The sequence below is a fragment of the Phaethon aethereus genome (genome assembly GCF_964289735.1).
Source record: "Phaethon aethereus genome assembly, chromosome: 4".
Taxonomy (NCBI): Eukaryota; Metazoa; Chordata; class Aves; order Phaethontiformes; family Phaethontidae; genus Phaethon; species Phaethon aethereus.
This window is the reverse complement of record NC_138578.1, coordinates 40,635,435-40,651,953: the sequence shown is the minus strand read 5'-3', so window position 1 is coordinate 40,651,953 and position 16,519 is coordinate 40,635,435. Positions and strand designations below refer to the sequence as shown.

Here is a 16,519-nt window from a genome sequence, read left to right as displayed (position 1 = left end):
ACGGTGCTAGTCTCACTGTTATTTTGTAATAAAGTTTGTTTAGAACGGCACTTTTTTAATTAAAGTGGCAACTTGAGAAAGATTTAACATGAGGAAAAGGCACTGAATTTGCTGACACTGAAATAGTATCAATGCATGTAAGGTGTGCTGAAAGTGCATAGTTGTTTTCTAACCTGCGTAGCATAGCCCTTCGGAGTACTTTAAATATAAAAATATGTTTATTATCTTGTTTATACATAACTTAAAAAACTGTTTTTAAAGGCATGCATCCAGAGACATGCACACAATAAATTTCAAGTGTCAATGTTTCAGGGAATCTAAATTATTTTCAGAATTTCAGAAATTGAGAAGGGATAAGTGGAAGGAGAAAATGTTGGGCTGGTGCCAAGCGATAGCTCGTAACCCTCACAGACTTCCAAACAGCACAAGAACACCCGAGGTCTCAGGTGATGCTTCACATAACTCTACTTTGGTGAGTGAAAAGTTGCATTTCATGACAGTGGCATGCGCAGATGAACTTCAGAGGTGTTAAATTTATTTTAAAAAATGTAGTGTTTGCCATTGATTGCATTGCCTCAGTGTGTGAAACCCTTTGACATTATAGCTATTTACTCTTTCCATTTGCTATTTTTTCATCTTTTATGTTATGCATGGTCCATTCTGACTTGCATGCTATGTCTATAAATCAGTATTGATGTTTTGTGAATGGTAAAGTCTTTAAGCAGGAAATGTCCTAATATGAATGACTGACACTCTTTATGATCTTAATCAATGATATGGCATTTGGCCCCTGATTAATACAGCAGGACATTATCTAAAGGTACCTTGTTTGTTCTTTGCTCCTGTCTGTAACAGGAGCAAGGTATAGTATGTCTGCACATGTGTCATAGAGATGGATTTTAAAATTATCTTCATATATTTAACATGATGCCACAAAAGATGGTTGAGTTTCTGCATGCGCAGCTATTGATAGTAGATGTTCCTGCAATGTAAAGTTGACAATTTACATAGTGGAGTTATCATGGATTATATGAAGTTGAATAAAGTGACTCATCAACAAGAATTTTAATCCTGCAGTTTTTTTCTCATTCAAATAAATCCAGTTACATCAGTAGACCTCCCAAGGTGAGTAAGAACTGATACTTGAAGGCTTCAGACTGCCCCGCATGTAAGAGGAAAAACTGTGTATGTACTTGTTTTTCTTGAACTGTATTGACATTTTTAGACTACAGGAAAGCTGATGATTTGAAACATATTCAGTTAAACATGCCTGGTCCCATTTCATTATTAAGTTTAAAATAGGCACAACATTTTCCTATCTTAAGAAGTATGAGGTATCAGGAAGTACTGCTCTCCAGTTGCTGAAACATGGACATGATGACATCTAAGCAGAAAGGTGAATAATTGTTTATAACCACTGATGAAATGTGGTATTCCAAAGAGTGTAAAGAGAATTATAAATGAAGAGACAGTGGTCTGTTTGAAAGTTGCTGTAGTTCTGGTGAAAAAAGCCCCGACTTAATGTGGCAAAATTATCTTGCTCAATGGTAGATTTGGTAGGTTTCTGCTAAGAAAGAGAAGACAAAAAAGCACTAAAATTTGCAAACCTTATCGTTCACTTAATATTCTATATTATTATTACTATTATTATAGCTCACTTTTATCTGGAATTATTTTCTTTTAGAGACTTAAAAGGAAGTTAAAATGCAATGAGTCATGAAACCAGAAATTTCAAGCTTATTGTCCCCTTAATTACTATTACTGTTTTCTTTTTAAATTTTATTTAATTAATATTAATGTTTAGATATTGCTAGTAATAAGTGATAGCTGTTAAGGAATTTAGCTATGTGGAAATTTGTGTATTTTAATTTCTGACTGACTGCTAGTCAACATTTAATTCAGTTTGATATTCCAAAGATAAGCATTCCAATCTACCAAATGGGACATAGAAATGATGAACTAGGAATATAGTTCATAACAATTGAATCAGTAGAGTTAGTATGTTTTAACCATATTAAAAGTAAAACTTTTTCAAAAACAGATTTGTGTGAAACTGTATAGACTGTTGATTAGTTGATGAAGTGTGTAAAAAAGACAGGAATATAAACAGCTAGGAAAATACCATGTGCCCTTTAATGTCATGATTGACTATGGAATAATAATCTTCACAAAGGAAAAAAAGCAGTAATATCTCTTGAGGCCTGTGAAGCTTTCCACTTCATTTTCTTCACTTCCTGCTTTCTCAACCATTACTCTTTATATCCCTCACTTCTGAAGTAAATGACATTCAGAATAAGCTTTTGCTGGCAGTGTCTTTCCAACTTGTGGGCTGTAGGCTGAAAATCCTTATTCTCCTTATGAACATTTTAAATCTGAAATCCTGTTTCAAATCAGCTTTGATTTTGTTTAGTAGTCTTAGCCTTTCAAATTTGAAAAATTTTCCATATGGTGTTGAGTGGAGATACAGACTTTGGCACTGGAAAATGAAACATAGTGAAACAGCAGAAAATAAAGAATATAATAAATTATTTGTTGTAAGTGTACAAAGCCACTTCCAATGACCAATTCAGGTCCCTTCTATCTGAAGGAACATTCATCTTTCAGTGCATTGCAGCTCCTCTGTGGACCTGGTTCCGTTAGTGGGGGTTGATTTTTGAATAAAACTTTTCTTTCCCTTTAAAAATAAACACGCAAAGAGGTAATTTCACAATGCCACTTTCCCAAAGGGGAATGACCTGAAAATTGCAAGTACGTCTCATTAATTTTTATGAAAAGGAATATTTTTCTCTCTTAGTGAAAAAAAGAAGGAAGCTTGTGGAGTAGGAAGCAGGTTATGATCATTAACAAACTGCTTTTTTTCATTAAGCAAGTAAATGGAACAGTACTGAACAGCAGTACAGAAAAATTAACTCGTGAAAACAGTGAAATAAATTTAAAGAGTTTAATAAAATCAGTCATACCATTTCATTTTATTTGATATTAAGATGTTCTGGTTTCATCCAAATCAAATAAATTCAGAAATATTTCAGCAAAACTCAACTAAATATTCTTGAAAACATTTTTCCATTATTATTTTGAACTTAATTATCATATTATCCCCAGGCTTTATCACCTCAGTCTACTTTATTTTGTGTTCAATTTTAGGTGCAACTCTAGCTTCTTGGTTCTGAGAATATCTCAAAAAATTTGAGTCATTCTATAAACACAGGAGGCATAATTTCTCAAAAATATTGTTTAATATTCCAGTTTGTTGGATTTTGGTTTTGTATTGATAACTTTAGGTTCACAGCGACTTGACCTAATTTTTTTTTAATGCTCAAAACAATTTCATATAATCTGTTAACTTTGTGTAGTGGGACATAAAGCTGGAATTGACTTTGCTTCTCTGATAGCTAGAAATCATTATCTATTTTTCAAACTAAATTTATTATCAGTTTGTGCTTGTTTGTCCCTGTATACATTGTTTCTAAACTTTAAAAGTTCATCCTTCCCAATGTTCATCATAAGATTTATTTGTAGAGACATGTGATACAACTTCAACTTCGCTTTCCCTTCTCATAATAGTTTCCATGTTCCCATGAGTATCTTAAAAGGTCTTGTCTATTCCTGCTCCAGTTTGAACATGAGTGAACAGTTGTAAATAGTAGTCCAGATTAAGCTTGCTGTTGCTAAAAATTGTGACACTAATTATTCCCTACCCGGTAACACATTTATCATGCTGCATTGATTTAAAATCACTTTATTGATGTATTTTTTGTACCTATTATTTTAGTTTTGAGACCAAACTTAAACTATGTTAAGTTTTGATCAGTACATAAAGACTATATCAATTCAATTTATTATTGCTCCTCCATTCTTCTGCATTCACTGTTTTTTATATTTATTTAACAAAAAAACTTTTCCTATTTAACTTACTTTTGCGAAAATTTGACTCTGCGTTTGGAGTTTTTTCCCCACCCGTGGTAATTCTTACCTTTTTTCATTACTTTTTAGTATGTTTCTTTGCTTTTCTATTTCATGTAGGCTTCATCTATTACATTTTATTCAGACAAACCTGCAGATGTTCAGATTATTCCTTACAGTTTTTATTTTTCTTAAATGCCAAGTCATATCTTTTTCATTTTTCCCTTTCTCTGATTTTTGCTACAGTTGGGGAAAGAATAGTAATATTTTTTTCCTTAAGTGAAAAAAATCCAGATCTTGAAGGTTCATAATTCTATGCAGTAGTGTTTGCAGGTCTTTGTCTTCTGAAAGGATAATGGATATAATTGAAAATGTGCAATTTTAAATTCTTTCTTCATGAGTCTCTTGTCTCTGTACTGACAGTATCTATTTATACTGTGATTCTGTACGCATATGTGTGTATGGTTGGTTGAAATTATTTTGATGGAAATACATAAATATGTATTAAGATTGATTAAGCAGTTTGACTAGAAGCAGTTCCCTATCTTTGCTCAGTGTCTAGTGTTTCTTGGGGCCCTAATTCAGAAGTTGAGTGTTAACACAATGTCTGTTTTTAACAGTTACATACAGTCTGTTCTGCATAGGGTATGGACTGGTCCTTGCTTCAGTACATAATGTTAAACACGTAAAGCTAATGGGACACGAGCACATACTTAATCCTGAATTGTAGTCATTAGTACATACTACTTTTCCCTGTTGTATTCCCCACTACAATTAAGGGTGAATGTATGTGGAAGTATAGTCATGTGAGTAACTAGGTAATTTATGTTTGTATATGCAAATGAAATTTAGAAGTCATGGCAAATGATCAAGCATCTAATTTAACTCTAAGGAAGGGGTTTTTTTATATGCAAGCAAATGATACCATCTGCCTTTCCAACAGAGAGGAAGACATGTTTATGAATTATCTGTTTGACATAGACAGATCCCAGGTTGCCACATCTGATCTACAGATGTTGACTGGGCAAGTTAATAGTAGTCAATGGTCATTCCAAAATATAATTAAACAAACAACAGAAAGTGGTTTAAACCTGGCAGGCAGCTCAGCCCCACACAGCCACTTGCTCACTCCCCCGAGGTGGGATGGGGGAGAGAAGCAGAGGGGAAAAGTGAGAAAAATCATGGGCTGTGATAAAGACCGTTTGGTAGGGAACGCAAAAGCCACGCACGCAAGCAAAGCAAAACAAGGAACTCATTCACTTCTTCCCATGGGCAGGCAGGTGTTCAGCCATCTCCAGGAAAGCTGGGCTTTCATCATGCGTAACGGTTACTTGGGAAGACAAACACCACCACTCCGAATGTCCCTGCCTTCCTCCTTCTTAGCCCAGCTTTATATGCTGAGCATGACATCATATGGTATGGAATATCTCTTTGGTCAGTTGGGGTGAGCTGTGCTGGCTGTGTCTCCTCCCAACTTCTTGTGCACCCCCAACCGACTCGCTAGTGGGGTGGTGTGAGAAGCAGAAAAGGACTTCATGTAAGCCCTATTCAGCAATAACTAAAACATCCCTGTGTTATCAGCACTGTTTTCATCAAAATCCAAAACATAGCCCCATACAAGCTACTATGAAGAAAATTAACTGTATTCCAGCCAATACCATTACAAGTTTTCCTCCAGTGATGATAAACTGAGAAGCTGGGGTTTAACTGTAAGTTCTGTGAGTTATATCAAAGTTCTGAATAGCGTAGGAATGATTCATCACTAGATGATCTTTAGAGGTCTTGTCCAACCCAAACCATTCCATTCTGTGACTTTTATATAAAACCAAAATTGAATTCCAGAACAAGAAATATCCCTTGATCTGAGCTTGAAGTGTTTGGCTGCCAGATTTTTATCCAGGGAGTGTAATTCCTTGCTGAAAATCCTGTGGAATAGGATCCTTCTAGGTTTCTCTTAACAGTGCAAGCCTGTTATTGTTAATCTGACAGGTATTGAGGGAATGTTTAATTTGTTATAAGACAATTGTGTAGTTTAATACTCAAAAACTAGATGTAAATGAGAAAAGAGTAATTATCTAAGAATATGGAGTTGGTTTCATCTGAATTATCTTCTTACTTGCATAACTATTAAGTAAACTTATATTAATTAGGCTGCAGAACTGGCTAGGAAAACGATGATACTGTACCTATAAAATTCTCTATAGACGCTGCTTTTTGAAATCTAGTAGTAACTTTAATATAGTAGCCAAACAACATGTATATGTGGATTGGACTGTGGAAGAGAGATTCTACAGAGAAATGTAATTTCAAAAGAGGCAGAATTATTCACCTGGTATAATAAATTATATGCTGTTGAATCCTTCTCTTAATCTGTACTTCTAAAAGGATGAAAATACAGCTCGGTGCAGCATGTTTAATTATGCATTGAAAAAAGAAACTGTTGAGAATATAACCTTTTGTGGTTCAGGTGTACTGCTCCTGGCTTCTGTGTTGCGTAGCTTATGTAATAATAGATGAGGTCTTAATACATTTTTGGGGGGAGAGGGGGTCCTAAATATCTCATGTTCTCTGATGTATCTCAGCTGGGCTGTTTCCCTCTTCGTCTGGTGCTAAGAAGCTGTATCCTAAGTGACTGCCTGGGTTTTTCTGTTTACTTCTTTTCATGTTTGCTTCTTATGGGCATTATGAAACTTATGCAGCATTTCAGTTAAAGCCAGTATTTGTTCTGATACTTTTGGGCTAAAATTCTTGTTGCTATTGTTCATTATACTTTTTGATTCACTTAATTTTTTTTCTTTCCTCAGATGCTCTAAGGCTTTCTGAGAAGGTATCTAATTAGGTGCACGTTCATTTTTAGCATTTTACTTCAGGTTAACTTTTAGCTTTTTATTTAGTAAGTGCTTTAGCATCTGTTAATGTTAAGCTATGGAAACTTTTGCTTGTGATGTAGTTCTTCCACATTGGGCTCATCCGTCATCTTCCACATCAGGCTCATCATCTGCATGCTCCCCCACAGGGCAATTGTTTTAACTATTTATTGCTTTCTAATTTACAGGGTCAGCCTAAGCTGTCAGTGGCCTCAGTAGTCATGCTACCCCAGGCCACTCTCATTGATTTTCCCTATGTTTAAAGCCAATTAGCAGTCGTTACCTAGGTTACTATCACCTTCTGGCTTCTCACCACAAATGTGTTATAAGGATGTAAAGCTGTCAACAATTTGTTTGTGCTTCTCTTCTGTGCATACGTAAACTGTTAGAGCAGGGCAGATGTAAGCGAAAACTTCTGGGTAGGTCTCCCCTGGTGCTCAATTTCTTCCTCAGTGCATACCAGTGTCATTTAATAATTTAAGAGCGAGGCAGATGTGTCAAATTTTAACTTATTTGACCAGTGATTTCAGTTAGGCTTCCCTTGTGGTAAGCTTAAAATGACAGTCTTCATTTAAATAATTTTCATTTCATTTGGGAAAAGGATGACATATTTCCTGACCAAAAATGGAGGCCATGAAGGAAATTACTATTACTTTGCAGTTATAGAAGCAACAAGAACTTAAATATTGGAGAGAAAAAAAAAAAGCATACTTGGTTTCAATACGAACAAATAATCATCATCAATCATAATTATTTATTAACGTTTTTAAAAGCAGTTTTTCTTTAGCTTTATAACTTAGATGATATTGATGTTTTCTAGGTGTTAGGTGTCCACGTTTACAGATAATTTTGCTGGTGGAATTTGCAAGAAATTATTTTTTGTAGATCAATTTACTATAAGATGACATTGACAATGAATATTTGTTAAACATCTGTGTAGCTGTTCAAATAGATTGTAATTCAATCCTTTTATTCTTTCCCAAAAATATTTCATGCACCTTGTTTCTCATAGCAATGTGTGTTCACAAGATTGGTTCAAATATACTTCATGTAAGTTATTCATATTTTATTTCTGTTTTGTATAGTTGAAGCTGTCTTGTTAGTCTGTTTCACTTAGGAAGAAGGGGCATCTTTAAGTGTAGAGTTTAAAATGTATTAACTTTTTTTAGTTTTGGAGAGAAGAGTTATGTTTCAGTGTATTAGACCTGTTCACATAACTTTTGACTGAAATCTCAAGAATTATTTTTCCAGCAATTTTTAATATGTCCATAAAAATCTTAGATTTAGTTTAAAGTGTGTAAAGTTCCAGGTTGTATGACATAGTGTTATTAGATCCTGAAACAAGAAGGGGATTACCAGATCACCGTTCAGTTTCTATCTGGAAAATAAGTTCTAGAACATGAGAAAATCAAACAGGGCCAAGTAATTAATCTAAGTTTTTGATAAGATGAAATGGGTTATTCTCATTTACCGCAGTGAAGCCTTCAGTCCCACCATTAACTGAACACCTACACTGTACTGGTGAAGCCAAGATGACAGTAAGCATCAAAGAAACGTCTCTGCTAATTCATTTATTGCCAGAGTAATACCAGTGAGGAAATCTATGAAAGCATATTATGTTTTTAAAAACAAAAGGAAAAAAGGGACAAAGAAAAGTAGTGATGGAAAATGTTTCTGTTACTTTATTGCATAAAAATCTCATGGTAATACTAAATGTTTAAGTAAAATTACAAGTTTACATAGTACTCCCATTCCTCAGGATCTGTATTTGTTGCATGGTATTTTGCTTGTATTTTGTACTACTTGGATTACAAAATCCAGAACCAGTTTTAGGATAAACTCTCTACTGTGCTCACTACTATGGTCTGTGCACCTCAGTCTTGTAAACACAAAGGTATATGTATAATTTGCTTGAAAAGTCTATACTGATACCATTTGCATGCTTAGAGTGAAGTTATGTGCATATAAGTTTGTGCAGCAGCAGTCCAAAGCATTGATAGAAAAAGGTAAGAATCAGGATTTCCCTCGTATTTCTTTCAATCCTGCTAGTTTAAATTGTACCTAATCTCATAAATTTGTGCAGTTTCCACAGCAAGATTCATTCTTACTATAAAGTGGTTTACAAAGTAATTATTGCTGCAAAATATACTCCAACAAATATTCGTAATAGGAAAATGTGGTTGTATGTGGACGTATAGAAGCCATTTCATGCATTCATATTAGTACATAAGTTTTGCTACAGACAGGCATGGAAGAGGAAGAAAGTAGTCAATGGCTGGGAGCTGTATGTCTCCCTAGATCCATCCCTAATATTTTCTTCCGCTACGCTATCATCAGTAGGAGGCTTCCCAATGCTACAAATGATTTGGTGTTTTGTAACATAGAAGGCTACGCAGTGCACCATATCTCTGGCTAGCTGTTCTTCTGCTGTGATGGTATGTTGATGTGTCATGGAGCCATTTCAGCCCACATTTGGCACTGTGTTCCACCCAGCTGGGCTAGTTTTCCTGCAGCATAGTGAGTCTGAATGTATTTGGACTGTCTTGTGAACATCTAGCTTGTATAAAGATAGTTTGCATCCTCGTTGCAGTTCTCCATCATTCTTCCTCTAAGTAGGGCCTCTTGAAATCTGCAGCATGTATGAGTTACCCTTTTTATAATATTTTGATGGGGCACTGAGCTAGGAGGTGGTCTGGGGGAGAAGTCAGATCTTCAAATAAAAGATAACCTTTATAAGTGGATTATTCTAAAAATACTCTGTGGGAAAGTTCTGAAATCTACTGTTACTGCTCTGTTTTCCAGATGGCAATGTCACTGAGTAGTTGCTGTTGCAACTGTAATAGTGGTGCCCAAAGAACAGCAACAGAAAGTGCTGGAGTGATGAACCGAAACAGAAAAAAAAAATCATAATTATTGTGTAGGTTAAAGAGCTGACTTGCACTGTATGTAACTTCCATATAATTTTGTGAAAGTCACTTCTACTTTGTGACTTCAGCTTCCTTAATGTGAACTAATTATAACATTCAGAATAAAATTTCACTTACAGTTGTAAGGTGCTTAAAGACAAAGGCGTTAGTCCTATCTTGGTTGATAGTGGAAGGACTAAATAAATTTGTAAAATTAATACAAAGGAGGAGGAGAAAATACGGCAGAAGACTTAGTGGCTTTCTAGAGAACAGATAGGCTGAGGTTTAGTGTTCATTCCATGGGAGATGGAGATAACAGCATCAACCAGGTACCTTGCTGCAGTTTCAGAGGTGTTTAAATCTTGGTCTGGATTTGTAGGAAATGCCAATTATACCAATACAATTAAAAATGGATATGTTGTCAAAGATGGCTGTATATGGATGATGACCGTATTACTTCTGTCAACCCTGTTGGCTGTGAAAGCAAGCTGCCTGTGACCTTGTTAAACTAATTACATCTGGAGTTAATCTGTTACTCCCTCCCCCTTGTCCTTTCATAAAGTATGAGATAGGAGTAATAGGATGAGATTAAGAAGGGGAAATTTAGACTGAATATGAAGAACATACTCTTGACAATTAGGCTCCTATATGATTCTGTGTTAAGGGTTACAGGGATCCCATGTCTGTGATCCTTGAAATTTGGAGTGGAAACATTTGCATGGGATATTTGTATTAGTTTTTTTCCTGTCTCCAATTTTCTGTGCATGTACTTTTTTTTCCTGTTTCTAAAAGAAACACATCCTAGCTTTTCTTGCCATGTAATCCTTAATGAAATCCTTAATAAAATCAATGATACGAATGGTACAACTTCTGTAGCAGATCAGTCAACTTACTGTGATTTGTCTAATCATAAAGCATTGTTTAAATAGAAGTGTTTAGATTTCCTCCTCTGTGAAGATCTGTTTTGTGGTAAAGTGTCTGTCTTCTATTTCTGTGCCTCATATTTCAAATATTTCTCTTTTTTAGTTTGTACTGACCCCAACAATGTTTACTCGTTAACCATGTAGATTGTAATTTATAGAACTGAGCTATGTTTTTTCATAAGGATGTAAACAGGGTCTTAAGTTTGGCCTATCTTACACGAAGAAGAGAGGCACTAAATGTAGCCAGACTTTTAGCATTTTTATACCCAAAAGTTAAACACTGGTTCTCTTTTGTAATGGATGAGGGAGAAAAATAGTGCCGCCTTTTTGCTGTGACTTTTGTCTCTTTTGTGTTGTTCTGGAGAAAGAGAATTTTATGATCTACGACATAAGAATGATCTGACAGAAAAGAGGAAGAGCATGACACAAACTGATTTAATAGTTGTTTTGATATTACAAAGAGGAAATCTTGTTTTCTATTTATTTACCATTTATGCAGAAATGATACACCTAATTTTTGAGTTTTTTGTTATTCTTAACTTTAATATGGTATTTGTTTCATGGACAGGAATGTTTTAAGTTGCATTTAGGTATGCTTGCATGTGTAGTCTACGTTGTTATTTTTCAGGCTGTAAGTGCCTTGTTCTAGTAATATGTAAAGGTGATGCGAAATGTACTTCGAATTTTATTACTAAATTGGAATACTGCACTTTTTTGCTGCTGTGAGAGAGAAGAGAGATCTCTATAAAACACAGATGTTTGAGTTTTTTCATTTGAAGGACGTAGAAGATTGTATTAACTCAATGCTGTCCCATTTTACTCTTCCTGGGTATAATTTAGCTCCTCACAGTGTCTTGAGGTCCCAGGCAAGAATCAGTACTCTGTTTTGGGGCTATCTTTGCTGTCAATCAGTCCATAATTAGCATTTTCAATACAACCATTGGAAGAAATATATAAGGGAAATGTGTCAATAAGAGGGAAATGTGTATTGTGGAAGAAAAAGTGATTGCAGTAAAAGCTCATTTACTGATTAGGCCACAGACTCAGCCTGGCGTGAGTTTGAGGGTAGGTAGAATAAATTTGTGTGTAGTGAAATTTATATTAAGGAGATCATTGAACCGGGAGGCATGTTGATGTTGGTCCACCCAGTGGGCTCATCTCACTGTAGATGAAGACCACAGAGGCAGCACAAATGCTTCCGAGAGCTCTCAAAGTGCTCTGGAAGTGTGGTGCATCAAAACCATGTACTCAGACTTCATGCGTAGTGGGGAAATACCATTTTACCTATTCAGATTTAGGCATATACTCTTCTTGGTGAGTGGCACTAAATTAGACGACAGTATTTCCTGATGCTGAATTAATTGAATTTATTTTTTTGTTATGGAAACCTGAGTTAATTTGATCATGTTTGATGTTTGTTTTCTCTGGGTAATATTATTTCAGAATGTGCTAATTGCTTCTTGTAATCTTTGTAATCTATAAATATTAATGCACATGAAATGTTAATAACAGCTCATAAAAACAAAATACAGAAAAATGAGCAATTCAATTAATCAATTTAAACTGATTTTATAACTGCATAGATAATTGCTAAGTTGTCAAAACATCAATAATGATGTCTGTTGAACTACAGTAGTATGAGATAGTTTGAATATTTTATACAGACTAAGTATGATTTTACTTCAGTTCCTTTGCTGATGTGGGTTGAGGACATTTTATTTAAAACAAAATCCTGAAGATCTCCACTTGTGGATAGTCAATTCAAGATACTCATGTCATTTTTAAAGAGGTGCTAACCTTGCAGTAACTTTAAATGGCTAATGATGCTCCCTATCTCTGAAAATCCTGTTCTGGGGTCAAAAGAAATGCTTTCAAAAATGTGAACCTAAAATTTGCTTTTAAATCATTATTTTGGGATTTCAATAAAAATGGGCTGACTTTCAGAGGAACCGATTGACATTATATGCTTACAATGTCTGAAGTGATGCATCTCAGAGTTTGGTCATTTATCAAAGTGTTATTTTTAGATGCAAGGTCTAATTCACATAGCATCAGAAAATTTGCCATTACCGAAACCTTGCAGTAATCAAGGTTCTGCACTTCTGCGCATTTGAAATAATGAGAGGATGATCCAGACAGACATTTTCTTTTTTTTTTCTCCATTATGTTTAATTCTCCATAGAGGGAAGAAAAAATGAAATGAGGAAGAGAATGGAGAACAAAATAGGAAAAAGTAAATTCTGTACAAATACAGATGTCAGCTCCAACTTGATTGATATCTTGTACAAATATGAGTTCGCTTCTTCTCAAAAAAAAAAAAGTTCATTTTCTTCCAAATACCTTTTTTTATCACACCATATTCACAGTTCACCTTGGCTTATGTATTGATGGCTGATAGCATCTGCAAAACTGTATATTCGCTATAAGTTGACACTTCCAAATAACTGCATTTTTTTGAAGTGTTCTTTGGGTACCTGCCTTTAGCATGCAAGTATGTTTAAAATACACTGTGTAAAAACTGGAGACATCCATCATTAATTTGCTGGGTTTGAAGATCTGTTCTAAGGAAACTGAGTTTTCACATGCACCATCATTGACAGGAACTACAAGTAGTTGTCTTGCTTCTGATTTCTGTATTTTAATCATAGGATTATTCATTTTTCCTGATTCATCTGAACATTGATCATCCTGTCTTTATAAAGGTAGACATAGAGAGCATACAGTATAACATAATTACTGCATATGTGTTTCTTGGAAACATGTGTTTCCGTGGCTCTGAAGAAGTGATTAAAAGACAAAGCATTCTGCAAATGTAACAGTAAAACTTTGCTTTAATGCTGCAAGTGACCTAAAGGTTTTTGTTTAACATGTACAAACAACTTTCATGTAGTGTCTACACATAGGGTTGAATCAAGAAATGCTAACTGTAATACCAGTCTTGAAAGTATGGTCTGTTTTTCTTTCTTAAAAAACCTTTTTAGAGGAGCTTTCTTGTCGTAGTTGAGATGTGAAAGGATTTCAGCAATATTTAAAAAAATCCATTTTCATGACATAAGTAACTGAACTAATGTTACTGTCTTCGATTTCCTTGCTCAGATGTTTTTGTTTGGCTTTTTTCAGGAAGAGGGAACAAGGTAGAGCCCTACATTCTTAACCCACTGCAGCATCATCACGTTGCTGCTCCACTGTGTCCTTTCTGTCACTGAACTGTGGAACATACCATGACTTCAAATTGCGTGGGGCTGCAGAGGGAAAGACTGTTGCATGGCTGTTTCTGCTTACTGTCAGGAATGTGCTGCTCTGAATTTAAACTGGCACAAAGATTCCATCTGCCACCCACAATTTCTTTGGAATTAGCTGATAAACTAGAGCTTAGGTGTAGGTAGGTAGGGGTTTTTTTTCAACTTGGTATTTAGCATTTGAAGAACCATTTGCAAAAAGATACTTTTTTAATAACGTGGATCACAGTAATGTGAATTAATGCTTTGGTCAACCAGTGCCTGTCATGGAAAATGTGTTGCTTATCAGCTTCTCAGATACGTGAGATGTGCAATTAGCTTAGTAATTTGGTATATTTATTCTCAGTTCAAAGCATTTAGTAGAGCAATTGGTTTCCTGCAGATAAAAAAAAAATAATTGAAAGCAGTTTATTTTCATACATGAGAAAATCCAGTATTGTCTATGTATTTAGTTTATTTTTGGGGTGTAATTAACTGCATAAAGGCCAGTCAGAATGGGATGTTTGTGCCTATCTATGTATCAGTGCATTCAGAAATGACAATGAAATTGTCTGCATAAAAATGTGTATTTGGGACCAGAATGTACTTTAATTAAAAACCAAAAACACCCTACAAGCAAAGAGCCTCTTTTGTTTCTCAGAAATTTTAGTCATCTAGAGTTCTACTCAAATTATTAGGAATTTTGTTTCTAGGCGCCATTGCCATGGGGGTTTTGTGTTCTTATTACTGCATGGTAGAGGCAAACTCTTTATTTACCAAAATATGTATACAGGTGGAAGAATATTTGAGAATTTTGCTTTCTGTTAGGTCATAGGGGATCAGACCAGGTTCACTAGTGATTTTTTTAGTTTCAAGGCAGTATAGTGGCATGAATGTGACATAACTTCTATGCTTTTTCTTCTAAATTGAGAGTCTATTTCCAGATTATGAACTTGTATTTTGCTTTAATACAGATTGCCTCCTTCAGAGAAATAAACTAAAAAGTCAAACTTGCAGCATGGGTGTCTCAGGAAAAGTAAATATAATTTCTAACTTAATCTGTTAGAACTTCTTTAAAAAGTTAATATATTCACTATTTCCCACCATTATTTAATTAAATTAATGTACTTTTGAGCATTTTAATGCATTTTTGTTAGATGAAGTTTAAAACCAAAGTCAAAAGGAATAGACTCTACTGGATAAACTCCTATTGTAGCCTTATTTAAAATAATATGTAAAATGTGGTTTTTTTCATTCCATATCACTAAAAATGTAGCAATACAGTTCTGTACAATGTAGAGATGTAATGTAGATGTAATTACATCTCTACGTTCTGTACAATGTAGAGATGTAATGTATCATCATCATCATTATTATACCATTTGCATTATTATTTTGATATTATTAAATTTTAAAATACCTTGGGAAATCACTAATATTTACATTTCCTTTACCATAATAAAGAATGAGTAGAGAAAACATGTTTTTTTTTCTCTAAATGGGGAGCGTGTAGGGTATCAGCTATGGGAAACTGAAAATGGTTACATATTCACTCCTTTCCCCTTCAGCCCCAATACTAAATGAAGTCCAAGACTAAGAAACGCCAGCTTTTTAAATGCATTATTTAGAAAGCTGAGAGTGAAGACTGAATGTATTTCAGTGCATTTGGCCTGTAGGTTATCTTTAAAAGAAAATATATATATAAAAAGATTCAGCAGCATGTCTGTGAATAACACGTCTGCTCAAGAAGGCTTATTATTGTCCTCTAATAGCCTTCCAGTCACTGCCTCTGGCTTGGGATGGCCTGAGATAGTTACATTAATGAAAACGGTGTAGTTGAAACTGCTTTATAAACCTCGGTAAAACCTATGTTTTGAAGAGATTGTGTTTTGTAACGCTCATTTTTTGAAGGCAAAATGTATTTTCCTTTGTCTTGTAAGAAATTCCTTTATTTTTTAATAAATGAAAGTCCAGTGATTGTTGAATTCCATTGCTTAGAAAAGTTGGTTTTTTTGGATTTAATTTTAACATTTCAGGTTTATTTTAAATTTTCAGAATGATTCTAGGTTCTTGTTTTAATAATAATACCTAAAACCTTTCAATCTTTTCAGACTCAAAAATTACGGTCAGAGTATATATAAGCTATAGTGTCCTTACTATTTTCTTCCATTTCCCATAGTGTAATACGTTCGCAGGTATACACATCTGTCATTCCCAGTACTAAAGGTCTGGTAAGTTAGGAGGTAAGTATTGTAGGATTTGGCCTTTCAAATTTCAAAGCCTCAGTAATGGTCAGCATAGATGTCTCTATTTTTTTTGCAGAGAAGGATTCTCAACACAATTTTCTACTATTTTACCTTTCACCTTGTCAACGATACATTTTTAAATATACTTCAACTCACAGTTATGCTGTTTTTTTAACAGAAATACATTTTTAGGTGAGCCTCATTTGTAATCAAAGCTTAAATACTGCATGTTAGAATGATTTTTGTTCTGATTTGCATAATCTTGTCTAATTTTCATATCAGAATAGATTTGGGCAAAACCAGTATGTAGAAAAATCATCTATAGAAGAAGGTGTAGTGATTAAAGATTCATGGGTGATTTTGACAGTGCACCCAACTCTTCTTATCTGAGTAGTCCTCTTGGTTGCAAGAAGGTTAGTCACATTGTAATCATACTAATTAATACTCAGAGACCTA

General features: G+C 34.5%; 1 protein-coding gene across 1 annotated transcript in view; it reads left to right on the top strand.

Annotated features, from left to right (window-relative positions):
• Positions 1-370: 370 nt before the first annotated feature.
• Positions 371-16,519, top strand: part of MARCHF1 (membrane associated ring-CH-type finger 1) — a gene marked incomplete at its 5' end in the record, with an annotated part of 91,937 nt that continues 75,788 nt past the window's right edge. The window contains one exon of the mRNA XM_081998763.1: positions 371-472. Coding sequence (XP_081854889.1) covers positions 371-472 — 102 coding nt within the window. The remainder of the gene's footprint in view (positions 473-16,519) is intronic.